At 40.4% G+C, this 27654-nt stretch overlaps 1 protein-coding gene across 2 annotated transcripts in view; it reads right to left on the bottom strand.

Moving 5' to 3' along the window:
- Window positions 1–4493: 4493 nt before the first annotated feature.
- The window catches only part of GNG2 (G protein subunit gamma 2), a 139293-nt gene continuing 116132 nt past the window's right edge, over window positions 4494–27654 (bottom strand). For both annotated transcript variants that reach the window (XM_027111238.1, XM_027111239.1), the window contains one exon: window positions 4494–7755. In XM_027111238.1, coding sequence (XP_026967039.1) covers window positions 7627–7755 — 129 coding nt within the window. In that variant the 3' untranslated portion in view covers window positions 4494–7626. The remainder of the gene's footprint in view (window positions 7756–27654) is intronic.

Below are 27654 nucleotides of genomic sequence, written 5' to 3'. Positions count from 1 at the left end.
ATTGGGAGTTAAGTTTTTAGAATCAAGGCAGATTTAGGTTCATGTCCTCGATTTCCCACTTAATAGCAGTGGGAACTTGGGGGAAATGTCAGACGTTCTAAGTTTCAAATTCCTTGTCTATAAAAATGGGGGTGAATTCGTTTGAGTCCCCTAATGCAGAGCCTGTATCAAGGACTTGGATGCAGGTAATTCATTGGGGCTGGTGATCTCAGAAAGCAGGAATGTAGGAGTAAAGAAAATGAAACAGATCAGGAGGAAAAAACCAATGTCATGTGTTATTGGCCTGGTTTTTATTCTGGTCAATTAAGACTCAGGCCTGCCAGAGACTATCCGAGAAATCCTACAAAACGCACCCCTAAATCAGACTCTGCAAGGCGGGCGCCTCATCCCTCATTGGTTGGGGATTGTCCCTGAGGGTATTCATTCTCCCCTCCCCCCTCCTCCCTCTGGACAAGAATGAGTCTCTGCTGCCGCTATGGCTGAAATCAGAAGTGGGTCACCAGATGTGACATGAGGCAACAAAGATGTTTGCTACACGAGAGCAGTAATATCCATGTCATAGAGTTACTGTGAGAATTAAATGCAATGACGTCTATGCAATGTTTAGCATCAGGCTTGGCACGTAGTTAAGTGCTTAATAAGTGTTCACTTTACTGTTGCTGCTGCTGTTATTATCATCATCATCATCACGATTATTATCACTGCACTTTCTTGAATGAGAGAGACAGGGGTAAGTTTACCGTTTAGAGGACTCTAGAAATGAACATAATCTACAGCTTGTCTCTTTCATACCATCATTTACCATGACCTATGGCCCGTTGTTATGGTTATCGTGGATTATTACGGTATTTTTACTTTCTCCCTTTGTGTGTGTATGTGTGTGTGTGTGTTGTCAAAATTTGGGTACAAGGAAAAGGCATATTCTGTCAATTGTGTGGGGTGGAAAAAAGTTGCTAACCATTGCTCTGGAGTAGCACTTGCCAATAGAACTTCCTGAATGATGGGAATGTCCTATGTCTCTGCCGTCCAATACACTGGTCACTAGCTGCACGTGGCTACTGGACACTTAAACTATGGTTAGTGTGGTATGTATAACCAAATCACTTTGCTCTGCACTTGAAACCAACACAACATCGTAAATCAACTATACTTCAATTTTTTTTCAAAAGCCACATGTAGACACAGTGGAGGGCAATTAAAGTGTTCTCAGTGGAGAGTGGAATGGACCCCTCCCTGGGGCTAAAATTAAGGCGATGCAGTTAGCAGTGTTTCCTCTGGCCCCTGCGCCCACAGGGGCCCCCAAATCTCACTTCCAGGTTGGGAAGTGGTGGTATCTTCTAGACCAAGGGGCTGCTAGTCGTGGGGACATGGAGCTGGCACCAGCTCGAGAGGAGAGGCCACAGGCACCCTGAGACTTGGTCCATCACTCTGTGCACAGAGCCCGCTGCTGACCATTGGGGGGGGGGGCAGCTGGGGGCGGGGCTTCATTCTCAGGCTCACAAGACGGCTTTTATAGTTATGCCTCTTCCTTGTCCCATTTCTCTGCAGGCATTTGCCCTGTGCTCAATGCATCAATGATCATTGCTGAGTACCTCCTGTGTCCTCAAGTGCTGTGCTACACACTGAGGAGGATTAAAGAGAGCCCTGCTCAGCTGGTGTTCTCTGCTCCCTAGAAAATGACAGTTTACCCTGGGAGACAAGATTCTCATAAAAGAAGTCATTAACTCCAACGTCACCTCCTCTGGCTGGCGATCCACCTCTGCCCTCCTCTGCCCCTCGGCTTCCTGTGTCCTAGAACTTCTCACCGTGACTGATAATTACTGTCTACTTGCATACTTCCTCCACTAAACCAGGAGCTCCACAAAGGCAGGGCCCATGGTGTCCACCTTAGCACAATGCCTCAGACTCAGTCAAATACTAGATTTTTTGGTGCCGATGACAAGGGCAACAGCAGCTGAGCGAGGAAAGAGATGAGTATTCCCTGAAGTCATTCACAGACAGCGTGGAATTCAGACTGGGCTTGAAACCTCGCGAGATTTGTTTACTTGAGGAGCTGAGTAATGGCATTCCCGAGGGGGTAACATCACAGGCAAAGGCATAGAGGTAGGGTTGAAGATCTTACATTTACAGGAGACAGGATGAATCAGAGGAGAGTTTAGAAAACAAAGTAGGAATAGTCGGGTGGATTTGCCTTTCCAGGGCCTTGCCAGCCAGGCAGCTGCGTGTGGACCTGATGGGTTGATAAGAGCTCCGTGAGCCAGATTACCCTGGGTGGCTGCATGTGGGGAGGTCTGAGTTACCTCAATACGTCAGGCAGGATGTGGTTGGCACCAGTTATTTTTGCCTTTAACCTTCAATCTCTGATCCTCTAGTACAAGTACTTCAATTTCCTTGGAACCACTGTTCTGCCTGTGTGGCAGAGTGATCTCTATGCCCAGGTTCAGGGATGGGTGGGCACATGAACCAGATCCAGCCAATAAGAGTCTTAGGAAGTGTTTCGGGGATACAGCCGGGGACTTTTGCTGGAGCTGCCTTTATCTTTCTTCTGTGATGGCTAAACTGGTGGGATGTAAGCCTGGAGCTGCAGATACCATCCTGATGCTGCAGGGGAAGAGTCTGTCTGAGAATTAAACCAGCACAAAAGAAAGCAGAGCCAAGGAAATGAGAGAGACATCTGATGACATCATCTGAGCACCTGGATCCAGCTGAGGCTGAATGGGGACCTGTTTCTGAGCTCTTCGGTTATTAGCCAGTTTCAGCTAGATTTCTGCCACTTGCCTCCAGAGGACTCCTGATTAATGAATGCTCGGGGGTAAGTGGCATGACTTAGAGTGGGAGGAGATGAGAGAGTGGCTACACCAGTGGGTGGACATGAGGCATTGAGGGTCTGAACCACAGAGCCCTGGGGTAGAGAGAAAAGGCAGTGAGTCAAAAGGCAAGAAGGAATGATCTAGATTTTTCCTCTCTTCGAAAGTTGTGCAAGCAGGGTCTAGTGATTCTTCATCACCTCTTCCTTCACGATGCACTTTACCTACTCTCTTTCATTTGGCTTAGACAACTGTGTGAGGTAAGTGAATCAGGTACACTGTCCCCATTTTATAGCATGGAGAGGTTAAAGGACTTGGCCAAGGTCACATGGAACTCTGGGGCCTTGCTCCTGTTCTCCAGCTCATGCTGGCTGGGCTCTTGCTTGCCTACAGTATGAACTGAGGTCACCAGGCACCATCTGTCTGTCACCTTGGTGTGGAGGTACACCCCGCCTCTGGGCTTCTTTTATTATGGACATGGAGAAGCAGTAGGAGTTCTTACTGAGGAAGGCCCGGGAGCCCGTGACCCCCTTCATTAAAAATAAATTCTGCCTGAGTCTCCTGGTTCTAAATAGAAGAGAATGTAGATTTGGGGCAGAACCGAAGGGAAAGGGATTTCCCTTGGCAAATTATTTGCAATTTGTGGATTGGAGCTGACCCAGCTCCAATTCCCACGTCATTGTGCTGTGTAAAATGTTAGCAGCTTATTAAAGAACCAGAGCTGGAGGCAATCCTCCCCTGGGGGCTCAACAGAACAGGAGCAGAGTTAAAACCCACCAGCTTCCTCCTCTCTGCGTCGCACGTCTGGGAGCTGCCGAGATTCTCAGTCGCGGGTCACGTGTTCACTCCAGGGCAGCTACTTCCTGCAGCTGTGGGAATAAGAGCCAGCGTGTTGTCAATTAGTTTGTGCCTTTCGTGAGGCGTGATGAAAAGCCAGCAATGGAGTGCACGGTCTTAAGCACCATTGCTAGCAATTCTGAGTTAGTGGGGGGCCCAATGTCTGCCTTTTTCATCGGCATTCCAGGTGATTCTGAAACAGGTGATCCAGGGATCACAGTCTGAGAAACAATGATGTAAGTGGACAAATGCACAAACTCCAAGTGGCCCCTTCCCTGGAAGTTTAAAGATGCTTTTGTCGCAGGCACGAATCCTGGGAGATCCAGCATCTCCTTACTAACAGGCTCTGTTACTCACTGGCATAATTTGAAGGACATACAGAAGGGTATCTTGACTGAAGAAACCTCCAAGAAGCTGTGAATCTAGAGTTCTAAGCCTTTATCTTCTCCAGTACTCCTTTTAAATCATGAGCAGCTTATGGAGAACAGCATGTTTTCTGTTCAATTTTTTCTTTTTGTAGAGGAGGAATCCCCGTGTGGCATACCCATAACATGTTCAAGTATAAATGCATCTCAGGTATCTTCACGGTCCAGCCTGCCAGAGCCTGGACTCTTCCCCATCACCTTTTTCTGTCCCCAGGCACTGTACCCAGGGAGAAAGGCTTTTAAAGAGCCTCATGTGAGATTTTCCCTCCTTAGGTGCCTCTATTAACAAACCCCTAAAGAAAATTCACGAATTCCTGTTTCCTCATCCATCTTGTTACGTGTCATCATCCTTCTCAAATTAACCATAGAATCGATGGGTGAGGTGGTCCACGGGCTTTCACAATAAAATCGATTGCATATGAAATGAATCTGAAAATTCCATTTATTAAAACAAATACATTGTCCATGGGGGGATGAAGATGTACACATCACATTCAGGTTTTTCCGCTTTAACATTTCTGTATTTCCCTCTCTTTGAAAGATACACTCCATAGATCTTATATAGGAAAAATGTGAACAGTTCTAGGGCTGGGAAAACATTAATGTATACGTAACAATTCACCATTGCCAGGAGCAGCTAGAAGCAAATATTAAAAAAAAAAAAGTACAAAAATCCCTTAAGACAGCATGCTTCTCAAAATGTCTTTTGTAAATACGAGTATATGGAGAAATGGTTTAAAACTTTTCCTTGGTGAGCAATCTCTTTCAAATATTGTTAGCAAAATTAGCCTCAGTTCAAAGTACTTATTCACACACTCTGACTTACATAGCACTTGGTTTAAAATGGAAAGAAAAAAAAAGAAAACAGATTTAATATTGGGGATGAGGCAAGATTGGTTTTTTTCTTAATAGAGTTTGCATTCTAAATATGAGCTTTATTATTACTGTTTAAAGAATTCCATGGCAGATTTTCATTACTACCCAATATATTATATATGTAAATTAGGGCCTTGAATAATTAAGCTAAGTTTTCCTATTAGTATACCCCTTAAGATAAAATTATGCTGGTGAAAATGATTGTTAAATTTCTAAAAGAATTAAAACTCTTTAGAGGCATAAGTAATCAAAAGATTAGTTCCCCCTTAACAAGTAAAAATACCAATAAATCAAAACTCATAGAAAAACTCTGGGATTATAATTCCCTTCTGTAGCACATGAAATTACGAAAAAGTCAAACATTTTTCTTAAATTTAATTTCAGATGGGCTGTGTATTTTCTGCCTTCTTTCTCCTTTGATAAACAAGGTCACATGAAGTTTGGAACTTCCTTAACTTTTAATTACCAGAGCTGTATTCCTAAAAGTTTTAATTACATTTTAATGGCTCCAAAGACCTAGCTTTACATGAAAATATAGAGTCCTTCTGAGAAAAGTAAATGGTGTGGATTATGAAAAGCATCAGGGTCTTATAATGACGCCTTAATCACCCCCAAAGAGTGTTTTATTCACAGTTGTTTTCATGTGACCACATATTCAATTCATATTTCCGCTCATTTAAAAAATGTGGTTGGGTTTTAGCTGATTCCACAGTATTACTAAGCCAATGGTACAATACTGTAGTTTAATAAATACTCTGCCAGGGTTTTTCCCCTCTAAATCTTCTTCAGTGTCCCACTGACTGTAGCAAAATCCCAAGGTTTGAACAGAAGTATCTGGTTATAGGAGTGCATTCATACACTTCACAATGTCTTAATATTCTCCTCCCCCTCCCCAGGCATGAGTTTTAACTGGATGTATTTATTCTTTTACCATCATGCCCATACAAGGAGCTAAGGAGAATGTTTATCAAGTCTGTTTCAAGATCTGTCCTTGGCATATTACATCTTTTTATCTTCTTTTTTCCCTTCCTTTCCATCTTTTTTTTTTTTTTTAGTGGGAGGAAGAGAATGGAAAGAGAATAAAATTAATTCAGAAATGGTCTTTCGGGATTTCAAAGCAAATAAGGAATTGTAAGAGAGCCCACACCTGCCTGGGAATGACACAGAAAGAAATGAGACAGACTTCCAGACCTCCCATTACTGGTGGAGGCACAAAGAAAAATCACTTTCAACGTCATTTCTTGGGAAGAGAGAGCCCGAGCTGCAAGGAAGTTTGTAAATAAGACTCTAACAAACAAAGCAGAGAGCAAAAACAAAGAAAAGATTCTATTGAAAATTTTGGTGGGTAAAAAACAAAGGTCATTTCAGGCGCAAAAAGAGCCAGAACCATTTCTGGTGGAGCTGCTGGGGGCAGTAGCTGCCCGCTTCTCCCTAGCCCGTGAGCAGCCAGGTTCTGAGAGTGGGTCTGGTCTGGAGCTGTGGGTTTATTTCTCCTGATACTTAAACAAACAAGGGCCACGTTTTTTCTTGTTAAGAACAGCACAGAAAGGCTTCTTTCAATCTAGAGTTTCTGTGATTCAGGGAAAAAGGGAATTTGCTCTGACTCTTCGATTAAAGCACTTCCCAACTCGGGGTGAATCCTTGCCTCTGTCACTTGGCCCTCCCTGTGCTGCCCTGGGTCCTGGATCAAACCAAAATGCTTTGGATTCTGGAAAATATGTTGAAGAGGTGTGGATGCCACTGTTAACTAGGAGGTATTTTAGGCATGGCTAAGGCTCTGAAGTCATCTCAATTTTCAAGATACTGAGTTTTTTCCTCCCCAGCTTCCTTTCTCTTTCATTCTTTTTCTAAAGTTTATAGTAAAACTTTTTCTTTACTTTATAGTAAAACTGAATGGATGTAACATGGGGACATTTTCATGCAGTATTACTCAAAAATTGTCACAAATATATGAAAGCACCAGTCACAACACATGATCTACTTTTACTTGCAGAATCAAAGCTACCATGTACAAATGTTAGGAACAGTGATAAAAGAATACAGACAACCGGCATTTGTTGTTGTTGTTGTTGTTGTTACCATGAGGATAAACCACGGGGAACATCTCCTTAAACCCTTTGGGCGCTCATCCTTTGAGTTCAATCTTACAGACAAATCCAGCCTTATCTCTTTACTACTCTAATGGGGAGGGGTGGAAGGAGGGGTAGGGGAGAAGGGAAAAAGAAACAGAAAGGCACAAAGACGAAATATCAACGCCATTAAACCGAACCGCACCTACACTGGACGACTCAGCTCGTCAAAGGGTATTCTAAAGGCAATATTCATTCCAAGAAGGTCATACATATCTGAGCTCAGTACAGCTGTCTGTTTTATTTTTTAAATATGAAGCAGAAACATAAGGTTTGGGAGGGATAGCAGGAAAGAAATGACACCGATTTTATCTTTACATACTCCCCTCCTCCAGGCAATTCTGCAGACATCAGATCTCTTAACTCGGGGGTGTGGATCAGCTCTCATTCTCATAAAGGGGACCAGTTCTTTAAACATGCATAGCCTGGAGTCTCCAGGATGGTTCTCCTCCCTCTCTTTAAATGCTGTGGACTAGAAAGGCGCCCACTTTGCTAAAAACTCTACATCAGTGTCCCTGGAGCCCCGAGGCTCCTCAGGTTCCTCTTGAAGACTTAAAGGATAGCACAGAAAAACTTCTTCTCCCTAAATGGGTTCTCTGAAGCCGGAACAGGCGTCAGGAGGGGATCTTCCTTGGCATGCGCTTCACAGTAGGCCATCAAGTCTGCAGCTGCCTTGGACACCTGGAAAAGATGACAAAAACAACCAGAACTTGAGATGGGGCGTCGACGAAGGCATTGATGCAGGCGCAACGAGTCAAGGCTAAGGCCTGGGTGTCCAAACTGCCTGGGTTCAAGTGAAGCAAGATACTCATGCCCCATAAGCCTCTGTTTCCTCATCTGCGAAGAAAGGAGCTGATGATCTTGACCTTACAGGATTGTTACAAGCAGGTCCGGGATTAGGGTGAGGTGAGGCTCTGAGGGTACAACACTGAAGGAGGCGTTCAGGGTCATGCAAATATCAACCTTGTATTTGTCCAGCCCTAAGAGTGGGTGTCCCCTCAAATTCTGTGCCCCAGGTAGGTTGCTTCCCTCGTCCTAGTCCCAGCCCTGGCTGCAAGGATTAAGTGAGGTAATTCACATAAATCATTTAGTGCCTGGAACATAGGAAGATTTCCACATAGGCTGGCCATCATTATCATTCGGTAGTTGTGTCTCTCTGCTTCAGAAATTGTGCTAGGGATGCCTAAAGCCATGTTGATTTCCTTTTTTAACAAACACATCAGAGATATTATATACTTATACATACACACATAACCTTATACGTTATGCATTTTTATATTTTATATATATTATGTACGATAAGATATTAATATGTTATCATTTATTACACATTATATATATTCCTTCAATCAAGCATTGCACCTTTTAGGGAGTCCCACTGGGAGGCTGGTCAGTGATCTCATCTCAGTGATGCCGTTGTTTCATAACACTTCTCACAACACTTCTGTAGCTCCTTGTTGGTAGTCTTCTGGAGTACCTTCCTTTGATCAGCTTTGACAGTGGCAAATTTTCACTACTTGAGAGGAGATTTAATTGGGGGTAGTGAACTAGAAGTTATTCGTAACCACAAATGATCCATCTGGGGAATGCCACTGGGGGTCAAAAATCATAAAGTCAAGAGTCAATTTCTTATGTGACCTCCTACGTTTGCTCTGGAAATCACTCCAAACATTCTCCACATCACTGTACTACTAAAATAGCCTCTCAAAGTGACTACTGAAAGGATAATCCTCTGTAAGAGTGGGGAGATTGCAGTATTTCTGAAAAGATTTACTGCCCCTCCTATATGTGGGTTATACATACCCATACAATGGCATCAGACTTGCTCTGGCCAATGAGACGTGAGTAGAAGTGATGTGAGTCACTCTGGGGCAGAAGCTTCAAGAACCAATGCATAGTTTGCCTCTGCCATTTTGTCTAACTGAAATCATTTACCGTAAACCACCTTAATTGATTCAGAGGTTTTAGTAAAACATGGTGGCCATACTCTTGATTTGTTCCTTGTCCCAGGATTGAGTTGATTAGAACTTTGTCACTTAAAGGCTTTTCAATATTATAGTTTACAGGTTGGAAATGAGAATCAATTTCATCTTCTAATCCCATAAATCTCTGAATGTTTGGACTCTATCTTCCATGTTTCTCATACCAGATAGAGGCAATATTCCAAGTAGAGGTTGCTGGAAGGTAACATGGTGTGGAGTGGCAGCTATCTGTGATGACATGTGGGTGAGAAGAAGAATGAAAAGTATATCTTTGCTATTGTAGCCTCTAAGAATTGGAGGAGTCTTTTGTTACTGCAACAAAACCGAGTCTATGCTGACTGATATAAAGAGGTATAGGTACTGATATGTGTGTTAGTTTCCTCTTTCTGGCTAAACAAAACCCAATCAGGGTGGCTTAAAATAACAGTAATTTACTCCCTCAGTCAGTGCTAGAGGCCAGAAGGTTGAGATCAAAGTGTCCGCAGGCTTGGTCCCTACTGGAGGCTCTGATGGAGAAGCATCTGTTCCTTGCTTCTCAATCAGTGTCTGGTGGTCGCTGGCACTTGGAGTACCCTGGCTTGTAGATGCATCATTCCACTTTCTGCCTCCACCTTCACATGGTATTCTCTCCTGTGTGTCTCTGTCCTCGCATGGCATTCTTCTCTTTGCCTATGTCCAAATATCCTACCCACCAGTCATCAGATTAGACCCACCCTAATCCAGTATGACCTCAACTTAACTTGATTACATCTACAAACACCCTACTTCCAAATAAGATCATATTCTAAGGTTCTAGGTGGGCATCAATTTTAGGGGATGCTCTTCAACCCAGGATAGCATATTTGTGTAAAAGTCAGTCTCACTATTTTTAAATTGTAAATAATTTTTTATTTATCTTTATTCCAGCTCCACTGAGATATAATTCACATATAATGTTGTGTGAGTTTAAGGTATACAGTGTAATCATTTGATACACTTCTATATTGTGAAATGATTACCACAGTATGGTTAGTTAACACCCCTAACACATCACATATTTACCTTTTTCTTTAATTGTGGTGAGAACATTTAAGAGTTACTTTCTTAGCAACTTCAAGTATGTAACTCAGTATTGTTAACTACAGTCACCACATTGTACATTAGCTCCCCAGAACTTATTCTTCTTATAACTGGAAGTTTGTATCCTTTGACTGACATCTCCCCATATCCCTCACCACCCCCAGCCCCTGACAACCACCATTCTACTCTGTTTCTCTGAGTTCAGGTTCTTTAGATTCCACATATAAGTGACGATATTCATCTTTCTCTGTCTGACGTGTCTCACTAACATAATGCCCTCCGAGTCCACCCAAATGGCAGAATATCCTTCTTTCTCATGGCTGAATAATACTCCACTGTAAATATATAATACATGATACATCTTCTTTCTTTATTCATCTGCAGATGGACTTAGGCTGTTTCCATGACTTGGCTATTGTGAATAGGGCTGCCATGAATATGCAAGTGCAGATACCTCTTTGAGATGTTGATTGGATATATATATATGTATCAGAAGTAGGATTGCTAGATCCTATGATAGTTCTATTTTTAATTTTTTGAGGAACCTCTGTACTGTTTTCCATAGTGGCTGTACCAATTTATGTTCCCATCAGTAGTACACAAGTGTTCCCTTTTCTCCACATCCTTGCCAACACTTGTTATTGCTCGTCTTTTTTGGTAATAGCCATTCTAACAAGTGTAAAGTGATATCTCATTGTGGTTTTAATTTGTGCTTCCCTGATTAGTGATATTGAGCATCGTTTCACACATTCGTTGGACATTTATATCTTCTTTGGAATAATGTCTATTCAGTTCTTCTGTCCATTTTTTTTTTTTTTTTTTCTGGTGGTACACGGGCCTCCCACTATTGTGGCCTCTCCCGTTGCAGAGCACAGGCTCTGGATGCACAGGCTCAGCGGCCATGGCTCATGGGCCCAGCCGCTCCACGGCATGTGGGATCTTCCCGGACCGGGGCATGAACCCATGTCCCCTGCATCGGCAGGTGGACTCTCAACCACTGTGCCACCAGGGAAGCCCTGTCCATTTTTAAATCAGATTGCTTGTTTGCTATTAAGTTGTATGAATTCTTTACATTAACCCTTTATCAGATACAAGGTTTGACATTTTTCTCCCATTCCATAGTTTGCTTTTTCATTTTGTTGACTCTTTCTTTTAATGTGTGGAAGCTTTTTAGTTTCATGTAGTTGCACTTATTTATTTTTGCTTTTCTTGCATGTACTTTTGGTGTCATATCCAAGAAATCATTGCCAAGATCAATGTCAAGGAGCTTACCCTCTCTATGTTTTCTTCTAGGAGTTTAAGTTTTAGATCTTATATTGAAGTCTTTGATCCATTTTGAGTTAACTTTTGTGAGTAGGATAAGGCAGGGGTCTAGTTTCACTTTGCTGCATGTGATTATCCATTTTTCCCAACACCACTATTGAAGAGACTATCATTTTCCCATCAAGCACTCTGGTTCCTTTGTCAAATATTAGTTGATGGTACATGCTAGGGTTTATTTCTGGGTTCTTGATTCTGTTTCACTGTTTCATGTGTCTATTTTTTATGCCATACTGATTTTATTACTATAGCTTTGTAATATAGTTTGAAAACAGGGAGTGTAATGCCTCCAGCTTTGTTCCTCTTTCTCAGAATTGCTTTGGCTATTTGGAGTCTTTTGTGGTTCCATATGAATTTTTATGATTTTTTTTTTTTATTTCTGTGAAAACTTCCATTGGAATTTTGATAGAGATTGCATTGAATCTATAGATGGCTTTGGGTAATATGGACATTTTACAGATGTAGAGAAGAAACGTATGGACACCAAGGGGGGAAAGCCATGGGGGGGTGGTGGTGGTGGTGTGATGAAATGGGCAATTGGGATTGACATGTATACACTGATGTGTATAAAATTGATGACTAATAAGAACCTGCTGTATAAAAAAATAAATTTTAAAAATTAAAAAAAATTCTTCTGACCCATGAACACAGGATATCTTTCCATTTATTTATGTCTTAATTTCTTTCATCAGAGTCTTATAATTTTTAGTGTACAGATCTTTCAACTCCTTGAGGAAATTTATTCCTAAGTATTTTATTTTTGAAGCTATTGTGAATGGGATTTTCTTTATTTCTTTTTCAGTTATTTCATTGTTAGTGTACAGAAACACAATTGATTTTTGTATGTTGATTTTTTATCCGGCTACTTTACTGAGTTCATTGATTAGCTCTAACAGGATTTTGTGGGTTTTTTGGTGAAATTTTTAGGGTTTTCTCTATATAAGATCATCATCTACAAACAGAGACAATTTTACTTTTTTTGTTTCTATTTAAATATCTTTTATTTTTTTCTTCCCTGATTGTTCTGGCTAGGACTTCCAGTACTATGTTAAATAGAGTCATGAGAGTGGGTAACCTTGTCCTATTTCTGATCTTACAGGAAAAGCTTTTAATCTTTTACCATTGAGTATGATGTCAGCTGTGGGCTTGAGATATATATGGGCTTTATTATGTTGAAGTACATTCCTTCTATACCCAATTTGTTGAGAGTTTTTATCATGAAACGGTGTTGTATTTTGTTAAATTTTCTTTCTGCATCTAAATGAGATGATCATATGATTTTTATCTTTCATTCTATTAATGTGATGTATCACATTTATTGACATGCATACATTGCACTATCCTTGTATCACAGGAATAAATCCCACTCGTTTGTGGTATATGATCCTTTTAATGTGCTGTTGAATTCGGTTTGCTAATATTTTGTTGAGAATTTTAGCATTCATATTCATCAGGGATATTGGTTTACAGTTTTCTTTTCTTGTAATGTCCTTATCTGGCTTTGGTATCAGGGTAACGCTGGCTTGTAAAATAGTTTGGAAGTGTTCCCTACTCTTCACTTTTTTGGAAGAATTTGAGAAGAACTGGCATTAATTTTTTAAATGTTTGGTAGAATTCACCAGGAAAGCCATCTGGTCCTGAGATTTTCTTTATTGGGAAATTTTTGATTACTGATTCAATTCCTTACTAGTAATTTGTCTGTTCAGATTTTCTATTTCTTTCTTTTTTTTTAAATAATTTTAGTTATTTATTTTTTATTTTTGGCTGCATTGGGTCTTCATTGCTGTGTGTGGGCTTCCTCTAGTTGTGGAGAGTGGGAGCTACACTTCATTGTGGTGCACGGACTTCTCACTGTGGTGGCTTCTCTTTGTTGCAGAGCATGGGCTCTAGGCACACGGGCTTCAATAGTTGTGGTTCATGGGCTCTAGAGCACAGGCTCAGCAGTTGTGACACACGGGATTAGTTGCTCTGCGGCATGTGGGATCTTCCCAGATCAGGGCTTGAACCCATGTCTCCTGCATTAGCAGGTGGATTCTTAACCACTGTACCACAAGGGAAGTCCCCAGATTTTTTATTTCTTAATGATTCAGTCTTGGTAAGTTATGTATTTCTAAAAACTTATCCATGTCTTTTAGGTTATCCAATTTGTTTCATGTGATTGTTCATAAGTAGTCTCAGGATCCTTTGTATTTCTGTGATATCAGTTGTACTGTCTCTTCTTTCATTTCCAATTTTACTTATTTGAGTCTTTTCTTTTTTTCTTAGTCTAGCTAAAGGTTTGTCAATTTTGTTCCATCTTTTCAAAAAACACAGCCTTTATGTTTGCTGATTTTTTCTGTTGTTTTTCTGGTCTCTATTTCATTTATTTCTGTTCTTTGTGTTTGCTTCCTTCTGGTAATTTTGTGCTTAAGATATTTTTTTCTAGTTCCTTGAGGTATACAGTTAGGTTGTTTATTTGAAATCATTTTTAGTTTTTTCTTAATGTAGGTGTTTATCACTATAAACTTCCCTCTTAGAACTGCTTTTGCTGCATCCCATACATTTTGGTATGTTTTGTTTCCTCTTTTTGTTTGTTTCAAGATTTTAAAAAAATTATTTTTTGTATTTCTTCTTTGATCCATTGCTGATTATTCACAAGTGTGTTGTTTAATTTCTGCATATTGGTGAACTTCTCAGTTTTACTCCTGTTATTGATTTCTAGTTTCATACAATTGTGATTGGAAAAGATTTTTGGTATGATTTCAAGCTTCTTAAATTTGCCAAGACTTGCTTTATGACCTATCATTTGACCTATCCTAGAGAATGTTCCATGTGCACTTAAGAAGAATGTATATTCTGCAGCTGTTGGATGCGATGTTCTGTATATGTTTGTTAGGTTAACTTGGTCTAAAGTATAGTTCAAGTTCAACATTTCCATATTGATTTTCTGTCTGGATGATCTATCCATTGTTGAAAGTGAGGTATTAAAGTTCCCAGCTATGACTGTATTGTCTATTTCTCCCTTTAGGTCTGTTAATATTTGCTTAATGGTACTAATGGTTAATATTTGCTAAATAGGTACTCTGATTTTGGGTGTGTATATATTTACGATTATTGTAACCTTTTAATAAATTAACCTAGTTATTATATAATGACTTTCTTTGTCTCTTGTTACAAGTTTTGACGTAAATTCTCACTCTTTAATAGGTATTACATTGCTTATAAAAATATTTTTATTGTGTTTCTATTTTGTTCCAGACATTAAGTTTTCTTTATTGATCTACAAAATAATCCTGAGGTAGGAACTATTATCATCCTTTTTTTTTTTTTTGCGGTATGTGGGCCTCTCACTGCTGTGGCCTCTCCTGCCGCGGAGCACAGGCTCCGGACGCGCAGGCTCAGTGGCCATGGCTCACGGGCCCAGCTGCTCCACGGCATGTGGGATCTTCCCGGACCGGGGCATGAACCCGTGTCCCCTGCATTGGCAGGCGGACTCTCAACCACTGCGCCACCAGGGAAGCCCTATCCTCCTTTTATAGATGAAAAATTTAGGCTCGGTACCTTGCATGAGTGGTTCAATGTCATATAGCAAAGTACACAGCAGAAGAAGAACTTGAATGTTAATGTTTTGCCATTAAGCCACAGCCATCTACATACAAACTACTCAAATGCAGGGGTAGTTCCAAAGGTTGATTGAAATTTTTTGTGCATCTTTATGAAATGGTATTATGACAGAACAAAAGGAAAGAGCTTGTTCTTGTCTTAGCTCCTGTAAATGAAAGCAAAGAACAGACTTTCAGAATCTCAATTACCTCTTTTTTGTTTTGTTTTGTTTTAATTGTTCGAGCTGTAATCATTATTATGCCAAATGGGAGCTTAGCTGCAAGCAGCAGAGACTGGACAATAGTAATATGTAAAACTTACTTGTTAACAAGAGATCCAACAGTATCCCTACTCATCTGCAATGCTCACATACAAATATGTGGCAGAAACTCTCAAAATCTTTTTATGGTACAGGAAGTACTATACTGGGCAAAATTTAATAGCTTAGAGTTGCTCATATCTTGTATTTGAACACTTGACTCTGAACAATTTCCTTCTAAAAATATATCATGTGTTTTACCATGTTTCCTCAACTAGATTGCAATCTCCTGTGGGTGATGGTCCAATACAATGTCAGAATCCTAGCAGTAATTAGAACAATTGCTAATATTTATCTGCCCTTGCTACATGTCAGAACTGTGCTAACCACTTTACATACAGTATTTTATTTAATCCTTACAACAACATTATGGGTCACAAGCTATTATTATTATCCTCATTTTTAATATGTGAAGCTGAGGCTTCATTAGGTAAACATTTGCCCTAGTTCTCACAGCTTGTGAGTACCTGAGTCATGAGTCTCAATGTTCTTGATTTATTCTTTATGAATGCTCTTTCTTTCGAACCCATAGCTTCGTCCTTGTTCCTTACTTTTCAGTGAGTCACAGCAATAGTCTGCCTGGCAAATCTTCTTGCTTTCTAACTATCCTTGCTAACATTGTGCATACAGATTCTTTTACGTTTCACATTCCTAGGCCTAGTTCTTCCATGAAGATTTCACCAGTAACTTTAGGTAATCTCTCCCTTTTCCATCCTGTTGATTCTTCCTACAAAAATATCTCAAATTTGGGAGGTGATCAAGATGGCAGAGTAGGAGGACCTGGAACTTACCTCCCCCCACAAATACAACAAAAAAACACCTAAATGTGGAACAATTCTCACTGAAACCTAACTGGAAACTGGCAGAAAACTCCTGAACAACCAAGGCTGAAAGAAAGATGTACACGGAATTGGGTAGGAAGGGAAGAGAAGCAATCAGGTCAGGACCTGTGGCCCAGGGAGGGAACTCAGAAGAAAAGGGAGATTATAGGGGTAGAGATCCTCCCTGGGGAGTGAATGGTTCGAGCTACCTATTGTAGGCTCCAGTCCTGGGGTCTGGCACAGAGAAGACAATTGGAGGGCTGATTGGAGGGCTGATTGGGGGGCTGGCGGGGACTAACACAAGGGCTGTGGGAAGCCCGGACTCTGTCTGCTTGTGAGGAATGCACATGCGTGCTTGATTTCTCCTGAGGCAGAGCGGAGAGGGCTGACAAACTGCGTGGGTGGCTGGCTGGTTTCCCATGTCTGCCTGGTGCTCTCCAGCTTGAGGAGTGAATGCTCCAGCCCTGTTTACTTCATGTCGTAGCTCCACACTGGAGTGAGCGCTGCCATGAGAGAAAGAACTCAGCTAAGAGACACAGAGGTGGCTCAGACCTGAGGCACTGTGTGAGCAGGGTGGGGGCAGCCATTACTGGCACTCGCACAGGCAATGCATCAGAAGCAGCCTGGGACTCTGTGGCTGGACCACTGCAGCTTGTACCCTGTCAGACGCTGAGAGATCAAGTGGGCCCCTCTTGCTCCAGCACTGCTCCCAAGGGTGCTGGTGCTGGGAGAGGGGAGAGTTCACACTTAAAGGGAACAGAGCCAGCTCAAACCTGACCCTCAGAGCTTCTGCTCCAGCAACTTGGGACCTGCCCGCACCCCAATTAGGGCAGTAACAGCCACTGAGCAGACAGGAAGCCCTGGCTCGCACCTGGCTCTGGCCCTAGCCTCTCCACCTCCAGCCCCACCTCCTACCAAGGTGATAGCTGCCAGCACACCCTGAGGAAAGACATGACTTGTGTTCACGTCAAATCCAGCTCTCCCACCAAAGCCATTGAGTACATGCAGACTGTATAGGGATGCTCCCAGAAAAACATCTCAAATTTGTCCCCTTATTGTCACCTCTCTTGCAACTACCCTGGTCCAAGCCTCCATCTTCTTTTCCCACAATTACTGAAATAACCTCTTAAATAAAAAATTCCAAAGGATATTTTATAGACTGAATGTTTATTTCGCCCCCACCCCCAATTCATAAGTTGAAATCTAATCCCCAGTGTGATGGTGTTTGGAGTTGGGACCTTTGTAGGGTGACTAGGTCATGAGAGTAGAGCCCTCATGAATGGAATTAGTACTCTTATAAAAGAGACCCTGGAGAGCTCCCTTGCCCTTTTAACCATGTGAGGTCACAGAGAGAAGGTAGCCTTCTACAAAGCAGGAAGCAGGCCCTTACTAGACACCACATATACTGACACCTTGATCTTGGACTTCTAGTCTCAGAACTGTGAGAAATAAATATCTGTTGTTCATAAGCCACCTAGTGTATGGCATTCTGTTATAGTAGCTCAAATGGACTAAGACAGGATCCATGAATAGAATGCAGGGTGTGGTCTGTTAAGTTCAATGATTTAAAAAAAATTACATCTTTACTTTCACTAACCTGAAATGGAAATCTAACATTTCTTTCCATTATAGATGTAGACAACACAATTAGCATTAACAGTTTCTGTGACTTAGTCACCAATAAAAATCAGATCTTTTCCATCACATTACAGTTACTGCAGATATCTCAACATTTATTTATGTTCTTTTGCTTTATAAGTATAGACCCACTATTACATCCTATATAATCAGTTAATAAAGAAGTATATATATTTAGCTGTACCACAAATGTTTTCTGATAAACTATATTTTAATATAATTCGTTTCCTTTGTAATTTAAAAGCATTATTCTGAGAAGGAGACCATATGCTTCGGCAGACAGCCAAACAGGTCTGGGGCACAAAAGATTTTAAGAATCTCAGTTGTAAATAACTTCTCTACTTTTACAATTGTGCCAGGAGTAGTACTCTCTGTACTACAGCTAGAAAGATATTTTAAAAATATAAATTGGCTCATATCACTCCCCTATTTAAAACTTTCAAGAGCTTCCCATTGTACTTTGTGGAAAGCCAAGACATCATAAAAACAGCCTGTGGGTCCTGCTTACTTTGGGCCTGCCATCTCTCCAATTTCATGTTGTAGCATTTTTTTCCTCCCACACAGGTCTCCTCTCTCTAAGTTCGTGAAAGTTCCAAGTTCTTTTCTGCCTCAGAGCTTCACATATACAATTCCCTGGAACGGTCTTCTCCCCATCTCCTCACCAGGCTGGCTCCTTCTCTTCCTTCAGGGGTGAAATAGCATTCTTTGCAGAGTCTTTACTGACTACCTCATCCAATAATGACTTTCATCATTAGTCTTTTTGAGAGCATCCCATTCTTTTCCTTCACAGAAAAACATTTATTACAATTTATAATTACAACCATTGTTTGTTTATTTGATGTTTGATGTTTCCCTTTTGGCATTCTGCTCTACGAAGGCAACAATCATATCTATTTTATTCACGACTGTGTCATCAGTGCCAGCACATAGGAAACACTCAAATAATTGCTGAAGAAGTTCTCAAATACAAGCTTAATCAACAAATATTCCATTCACCTAATATTTACTGAGTACCTAATTGCCAGTCACAGTTCTGGGGGATTGGCATAATCAGGGAACAAAATAAACAAAGCTTCCTGTCCTTGTGGAACTTATGCAGTATTCTAGACTTCCAATTCTGATGGTGATGGAGGAACAGCAACCAATTAAACCCTCCTGCTTTAACTTAAAAACTGAAAAAAAAAATATGTGAACAAAGGTTTTTTAAATAGTAGAGAACAGGCAGCAGCGGACAGTGATCCCTGAGAGAAGGGAGGCAAGAAAAGCCCCAAGAATGTTTCAGCAGTACTGCTTGAAAATGGTTTCTAGGCCACAGCACAGGGAGGAGCTACCCAAACAGATTTCATGAACCTCCTTGAGTTGAGGAGAGAGTGACAGAGAAGAAAGAGCTACACACTTACACAAACAAAGAGAGAGAGAGAGAGAGAGAGAGAGAGAGAGAGTGAGAGAGAGTGAGAGAGCAATCTGGAGGCCTCCAGAGGATTCCTTTTGAGTCTTTAGCTAATTACTGATCAGCACATATGTGGGAGAAAACTTCTTGAGGCTGTGCAAAGAATTTCAGAAAGGATCAAGTGAAATAATCCCTGGTGATCACACAGGGCTGGAATAGTTTGTGTTTCTACTGGCTAGAGTACATAGATCACATAACACATAGTGGATTAAGTAGAGTCTTAAAAAGGGTGTGTTCAGTAGTGGTGCCAAGTAGGCCTTGGTTAAAGGCTGTTGTGGACCCACCTATCAAAGTTTAAAAGTAAGCCTTGAATAGATCAAAATGTTTCCAAATAACTTAATTGGACCACAGAACAAAACCCCCAAATATTTAAAGAAACAAGAAATTTCAGTTTGCCACAAAATAAAATTCACAATGTCTGGAATCCAAAAAAAAAAAAAAAAAATCCAGACATACAAATAAGTAGGCGGAATAAATCTAACCCATAATGAGGAGAAAAATTAATCCAAATTGATTAATCTCATAATGAGGAGAAAAAGACCCAGAACTGACATAGATGATAAAATTACTAGATAAGGATGCTGTTAAAACAGCTATTGTAAATATTTTCTATATAATCAAGAAAATAGAGGAAAGCAAAATAGGATTAAAAGAGACATGGAAGATATTAAAATGACCCAAATCAAATTTCTAGAGATAAAAAACACACTGAATGGAATTAGCACCTGATTAGACATTGCAGAAGAAAAGATTAGTGAACTTGAAGACAATAATGGGAACTCTCCAAAGTGAAGCACAGAGAGAAAACAGACTGAAAACAACAACAACCCCCCCAATACAAAAAACAATCCCCTGCAAAAAAATCCCAGAACACACTGAGCTAGGAGACAACTTCAAGTGGCCTAATATATATATAATTGGAGTCTCTGAGGAGAGGAGAAAGATGGTGTGTGGATGAGAGGAAAGAAAAAATATTTGAAGACTTAATAACTGAAAATTTCCAAATTTGATAAAAACTACAAACCCACAGGTTTAAGTAACTCAACAAAATCCAAATGAAAAAATATGAATCAAACTACACCAATGCACAGCGTAATCAAATTGCTTATATAGTATTTGAGCAGGAGGATGGAGAGAAGAAAGTGAAACATAATAAATAGTTATAGAGAATGTTAGATGATAGTAAGTTTTATAAGAAAATGAAAAGTAGAGAAGGGTAAAAGGGATTAAGAGTGTATACAGGTGGGGTTCATGGAAGACAGGTTGCAATAGTTAGGTTTAATTGAGAAGGTAATCAATCTTTGAGTAAAAACTTATACAATAAAGGTTATGGTAAGAGAAATGGGGAGCCATTGACATATTTTAAAGAAGCATTCTGGATGCTGTGTTGAGAATAGGACTCTATGGGAGTAAGGGTAGAAGTGGAGATTCCTGGAGACTATTGCTGTAATCTAAGTGAGAGGTGACAGTGGTTCAGAACAGAGAAATAGCAGCAGAGGTGGTGATGAGAAGTATAATTCTGGATAAACAGCATTTGAATCTAGAATCACAGGATTTTACGATGGATTAGAGATAGTGTGTGAATAAAAAATAAGAACTAAGGATAACTCTAAGTTTTTGGACTGATCTAATGGAAAGATGGAGTTGCCATCATTTCAGCTGCAGGGAGAGAAGATTTGGGGAGGAAGACTGGGAATTCAGTTTTAGAAAGGTTGAAATTGAAACATTTGTTAATGAGATACAATGCTGGAGTTAGAAGCAAAATTTAGACTAGAGACATAAATTTGGGACTTGAGGCCATACAGATGGTACATAAAGCCTTGGGAATGAGCAAGATCACCAAAGGAGTACATTTAGATAGAAAAGAGAGGAACAAGGATTGAACCTGGAACAACTTCAATGTAAGAAGTTGAGGAGCCTAAGAGGAACAGCAAAGGAAATTTAAAAGGAGTAGCTTCTGACAGTGGGGAGTACTGAGAGCCAAATGAAGAAAGTGCTTCAAGGCATAACGAATCATCAACCATGTCAATAGGTCAAGTGAGATGAGAACTGAGAACTGACTACTAGATTTAGCAATTTGAAGTCATTGGTGACCTTGATGAGAGAAGTTTCAGTGGAATGGTGGAGTGAAATGGGTGTAGAGCAAATGGGGCCTCCTCCTCCTTCTTCTTTATGAACAATTCAATCTTAAAGGCTTAGGGTAGGACCAAGCAAGGTATTATAGTTTCTACAGTAGGTCAGGGGCCCGTGGTGGGATGTCAGAGCTGGAGCAATGTGAGGAGAGCATCTGTGCAGGGGGCAGCCTGGTGAGGCGTATGGGAGCCCAAGTGGGATGTGAAGGTGTCTGCATCAGGCAGAGAGGTTATGGAGTGGGAGCTTGGTTCCATACATGGGAGTTGATCAAATAAGGATAAGGGGAGCCAGGTTTCTCACCAACAGTGAGAGGAGTTACAAATATGGAAAGTAGAAAGCTGGAATGAACCCTGTGGTATAGGACAGGACCCGGTGGTGTCGATGTGAACTCATGGTTACCTATACACATATGTACAGATAAAGAAATATAGATGTAAAAGTGTGTGTGTGTGTGTGCGTGCACACACATGTCCTTGTGTGCATGTGTGTATGAATTCTCTAGCTCCGTCCACTGAGAGGACCCAGGAGCAGCAACTCTTCAGCAATGAGCACACTTAGCATTGAGATCTTGATTTCTAAATACCATTCTCAAGGGAACTAGTGCTCTTGGAGAAAAGAATGATTCCAGGGCTGGGCCAGGGAAATAACAAGAGGACCCTAGAGAATCTTTTTGTGCTGAAAACTAAGGAAGTACTCAAAGAATGAGGGAGACATTCAAAGGACACAGTAGCCAATGATTTAGCCTGTGCCAATTTAAACATAAAAAAATTAATGATGACAGTATCAGATTATAAATCATTCAATAAAAGAGGAAACCACAAGTACATAATAAATTTAAAAAAATAGAATGTTTGATGAGGAATGGGATAGTTATATAGCCTCAAGATCCTTCCCTCAAATTCCAAATATTTCTTAACTACAAAGGAAAAAAGAATACCTTTACATGGAGAAACCTGGAAGACACCACCTTAATCAAGTACTTAAGGTTAATATCACCAGTGACAATTTGAAATCATGTGCCACTGATAGAATGCAGCGAGATGGACACCCCATCAGTTCTCTGCTATTAATGTTTTGTTACTTTAATTAAATCATAAAGAAACAGCAGACAAACCTAAATGGAGTGACATTCTATAAAATAATGGCCTATAATCTTAAAAACTGTCAAGGTCATAAGAGTCAAGGAAGTCTACGGAACTGTGTCTGACAGGACAGCTAAATGCAACCCAGGATTCTGAACTGGGTTCTTTTGCTCAAAGGGACATTATTGGGATGATTTGCAATACTTAAATGGGGTCTGAGGAGTAGAAGGTAGTGATGTATCAATGTTAATTATGCATGATGACTATATTATGATTACGTAGAAGAATGTTTTTACTTGTAGGAAATATTAAAGTATCCAGAGGTGATAGGGCACCTGTTAACAACTTTTCTCAAATGGTTCAGGGAAAAACAAAATTCTTTGCCTTGTATTTGAAACTCTTCTGTAACTTTGAGGTTATTTCTGGAGTAAAAATATTTTTTCTAAAGAAAGGGAAAAGAGATATTAGAAACAGTGAATATGGACAACTTTCTCAAGAAGTTACGTTGCAAAGCAGAGCAAACAAATGAGGCAGTTGCTGGAGAAGGAAACGGGAGGTTCAAGAGAAGAAATTTAAATTTTATTTAAGATGGAGAAATAACACTATGTTTGAATGTTGTTGGAAAGGATGAAATAGAGAACCAAAACTGGTGATTCAGAATGGGCAGTGAACTGCTGGAGCGCGTTCCTGATGAGGGAGATGAGATCTGATGTGCAGTGAAGGAATTTACTTTTGATAAGAGCAAGGATCTCCCTGGATTGACAACTGCTGAAACCCAGCTACCCAGCAACCTCACCAAACTAGACTGGGGCTGAGAACTAGGGAGTAAAGGAAGGGGGACTCTAGACAGTCCCAATAAAAGCCACCAGATTGTGATTTTAGGTTCTGAAAAAATAGGAACCCATTCTAGGCAAATGCCCTGACAGCTTTAAGAAGAAGTAGTTGCCAGTAAGGATAAAAACCAGACCCAAGAATTTAAATGGTGAGTAAGTCTATAGCTCCGTCTTCATTACATCCTGAAATTGAAACACATCTTAAAATTAATGTTGCAAAATGCTTGCAAGCCACCAGACCAACAAGCACTGATAGGTCGTCACTGCCTATGCACGTGGGAAGTTGCCTGTGTGTTAAGGGTATCAGTCATTCAATCACTCCTTCAGCTGAGTTGCCTGCACTAATGGAGCCATCAAGGGTTGACAACTTTAAATTGATGCTTAAAAGGACTTGAAAGATCACGCTGGGACGGAGGCTTAGAATGAGAAGTTATTGTGAACATCGAACATTGCCTGCCACAAGCCTGGCAAGATAGCTGAAGGCAAAAGAAACTGCTACACCTCTGGGAAGAGATCATAAGATTTTCACACTAGGAGCGATTGACCTGATATTTGTCTAGAAAGATCTTTTTACTCAGGTCAAAAGCTGCTGGCTACTTTAAAGTCTTTATTTTTCTTTGAATCATTAATATGTAATTCAAGTAAGGGAAAATTAAAACATCTAGTTTGATCCTTAGTAAATGCAGAAGAAACATCCGTATTCTTTGCTATGCCTTGGAATTATACTGAAAATACAACAGGTGGAATGGTCAGCAAGATTAGTAATGCCACAAATGGAAAGCACCATATCACCATGATGTCCTACATCACCAGGTGCCCGTATCACTGCTGGCGGCCAAAGGTGAGCCTAAAGGATCTCTCCACTATGATTGTGAAAAGCACCCAGGATCAAACTTTGACTGTGATATAGAGAAAGTATAATTGTATGGATAAATATCTACTATTTTAAATTTGTAAAATAAAGTGAATATTCTAAATTATCTTGCCCTCCCTGTTCCTCCAAGGAGATATTAAACTGATGATACACATCAATAGGATTTTTTTAAAAAAGGAAATAGAAGAATTAATTTTCAAAACACGCATCAAGAAAAGTACATGATGGGCTTCCCTGGTGGCGCAGTGGTTGGGAGTCTGCCTGCCGATGCAGGACACGGGTTCGTGCCCCGGTCCGGGAGGATCCCACATGCCGCGGAGCAGCTGGGCCCGTGGGCCATGGCTGCTGAGCCTGCGCGTCCAGAGCCTGTGCTCCGCAATGGGAGAGGCCACAGCGGTGGGGGGCCCGCGTACGGCAAAAAAAAAAAAAAAAAGAAAAGAAAAGTACATGATATTTAATTGATAAATCTCAATAAAGAAAAGACATTCAAAATTATCATCCAAAATAGTTGTGCTTTTTAAGAAGGGAGAACTTTATCTGGCCTGAAAACTAGGCTATTCAGAAAACTACATTTCCTAGGGATTTTGAATTATCAAGCTTTAACAGTACTGCTTCTCTAGCTCCTAGGTATAATGCACAAGGCTAAGAATATACTTGGTGCTTAACAAATATCTACTGAATTTTAAAAATTATATCAACCCTCATAAAAATGAAGTTTTATGCTCAATTATTAATGTATGCCTGGGTTCAAATTAAATTTTTTGCTCCACTTTCAGCAAATCAAATGAATTAGGACTGGATATCTTTGAACACAGCCTTTTCCTCTATAAGTCCTAGACATACTATACCTATTTTATTAACCCTGAAAATACTCTCAATTGGCCTATAAGGAAGGTTGAATCTTACTGTTTCTAATAAGTTGAATGCAAGCATTTTAGGGAAGAGATGTTAAAACTTTCAATTCAAATGCTGGAAAAGTATTTGAAAAGTCCCAAACCTAAGATGTCTGTCCACTCTCTAGAATGAAGCATGATGTCTACCTGGCTTGTTTCTCACTACAGCTTTCCCTGAAGTTCAGTTCCAATGTATTATGAGTCAATTGTCAGAAAGATGATTTACTTATTAGAAACGTTTATATTTGGTTCCATAATTACACATATTTGTCAGTTATGAAAATCAGTCTGTTCTTTTTATGTTGAACTGTTTTCGAAAGAAGGTATACTATAAATGCTGGCTACTTATAATCATACATTTGACATGAAACAATTTACTGTCTTAAAATGATCAATTATGCCCTTCTTTTTGGTATTTCACTGAATTTTATCCTGTTACAATGAGTTTTATTTGGCCAGTGACATCATGCTTGGAATTTCCCAAACTATAAATGTAATTGGAAATGTCATGCAAAATATAGTTCCTAATGTCTTGTTATATGACACTCTTAGTCTGTGAACTTAAAGCTATCCACTAACAAAAATGTTTTCTGACTGCCTGCATATCTCATCACCAAGAAGTAGACAACAATGTCTTTGACATTGAGGACTGTGTAGTCTAGTTTGAAAAATTATCTGATGAAGGTAAAATTATTTAGTAAATTGACTAGTAAGTAGGATCAGAATGGAAAAGGAGGTTCATGAACAAGTGGGGATTTAAGCTGACCTGTAAGAGAGGAGTTGGATTTGGATGATGCCCTAGTCTAGCTGGGCTGCCGTAATAAAATACCAAAAATGGGTGGACTGTAAACAACAGAAATTGATTTCTCAGAGCTCTGGAGGATGTAACGTCTAAGATCAAGGTGCCAGCAGATTTAGTGTCTGTTGAGGGTCTTGCTTCCTGGTTCATAGATGCCCGTGTTCTTGCTGTAACCTCACATGGTAGACGGGGCAAGGGAGTTCTCTGAGTCTTTATAAGGGCACTAATTCCATTCCGGAGGGCTCTGCCTTCATGACCCAATCACTTCCCAAAGGCCCCACCTCCAAATACTATTCCATTGGGTGTTAGGATTTTAACATATGAATTTTGGGAGGGACACAAACATTAGGTCTATAGGACATAGGAAAAGAATAAGAGGAAGGGTGTTCTCAGTGAGGGATCCAGAATAACCAGAGATGGGAATCTGCATAGCATATTCTTGAGATAGTGAGAAGAGCCAGTTGGAAAGGTCTATTGGAACCATTTGGGAGAAATGAGAAATAAATTTGACATTTTTATGTGCAATTTAAAGAGCATCCAACTAGATATGAAGCAATCATTTCACCCAGGCTCCTGGCCTTGGCTTTTTTGCACTTACATCTACATTATTCATGATGTCAACAACACCCTCTGTTAAAGGGCATTCTTCTAGCTTACAATGATTCTCACTCCTCCTTAACTATCTGTCCCCTTCCCAACCATATGGGTGGGTTAGTTCCTAGGAGCCATGTTTGTGCAACGTGGTTCAATTCTAGCGTCAGTTGATTGAAGCTGCATGGCTCATGCAGAACCATGAGTAGAACAAATATACCACTCTAGGAATATGGGAGTGAGACTAAAAGGGTTGACATGAATCTATCTCTTTCTTCATGGAGCTGAAAGTATGACATGTGATCCTCAGAGCCATGGGCAGCCACCTTGTGTCTGCCATATGGAACAGGCAGCTGAGAAATCTATTCCTCTCAAGAAAAGAGAGGCAGCTATACAGGGAGAAACAGAGGCATATCACAGAGCACTTGCAGTTCCCGCTGGCCTTCCAGCTCTCACTCCCCCTGCTTAATCAACTACATTTCTGCTCTTAGATTCTGAGACGCCCTGTATCTTTTATAATCGATCCCTTCTTTCTGCTTAAGTCAGCTTGGGTTAGGTTTCTCTTATTAGAAACCCAGAGTCCTAACATAATGATGAATAAATAGATTTAACTGAAGTCCTACTGTCCTTTGCTTTTATACATGCTCTCTCAACTCGTGCTCTCAGGACAAGCTTTCTTTCACTGGTCTTTGCTCGACAGCAGTGTATCTTGTTGTTTTGTACATCTGAGTGTCACAGTGTCCACAACCTCTCTCTGCTCCTTTCCCCAGAGCCCTTCCCAGCTTTCTTTGGTTTCTCTTTCCTTTCTCTCCTTGAATGAAATGCTAACAAAGAAACACAGAGAGGCTGGGAGTATCATTTATATATGCCTGAGGCTTATGTACAGATAATGGGTTCATTAGTCCAAATCTCTCAGGATCTGGGATGCAAAGGGATAGGAAACAAGAAGGTTTAAAAATGAATATGTTATTCAGACCCTCTCAAGGTAGGGCCTCTCCAGGTTATTCTGGAGGCCACAGGAGGGATAAGGCCACCCCCTGCTTAAGGGACCTTTGACAGCTCCAGTGTCAGCTGTGTCCCCTTTTCCTTGTTCCTTTTTTAAAAAAAATTATTTATTTATTTATTTTGGCTGCACTGAGTCTTACTTGTGGCACATGGGATCTTTAGCTGCGGACTTAGTTGTGACATGCGGACTCTTAGTTGC

The sequence above is a fragment of the Aethalodelphis obliquidens genome, unplaced genomic scaffold, assembly GCF_003676395.1.
Source record: "Aethalodelphis obliquidens isolate GAN/ISIS:26980383/991018 unplaced genomic scaffold, ASM367639v1 scaffold10, whole genome shotgun sequence".
Taxonomy (NCBI): Eukaryota; Metazoa; Chordata; class Mammalia; order Artiodactyla; family Delphinidae; genus Aethalodelphis; species Aethalodelphis obliquidens.
The sequence above is the reverse complement of the archived record's forward strand: the minus strand, read 5'-3'. Positions and strand labels throughout refer to the sequence as shown.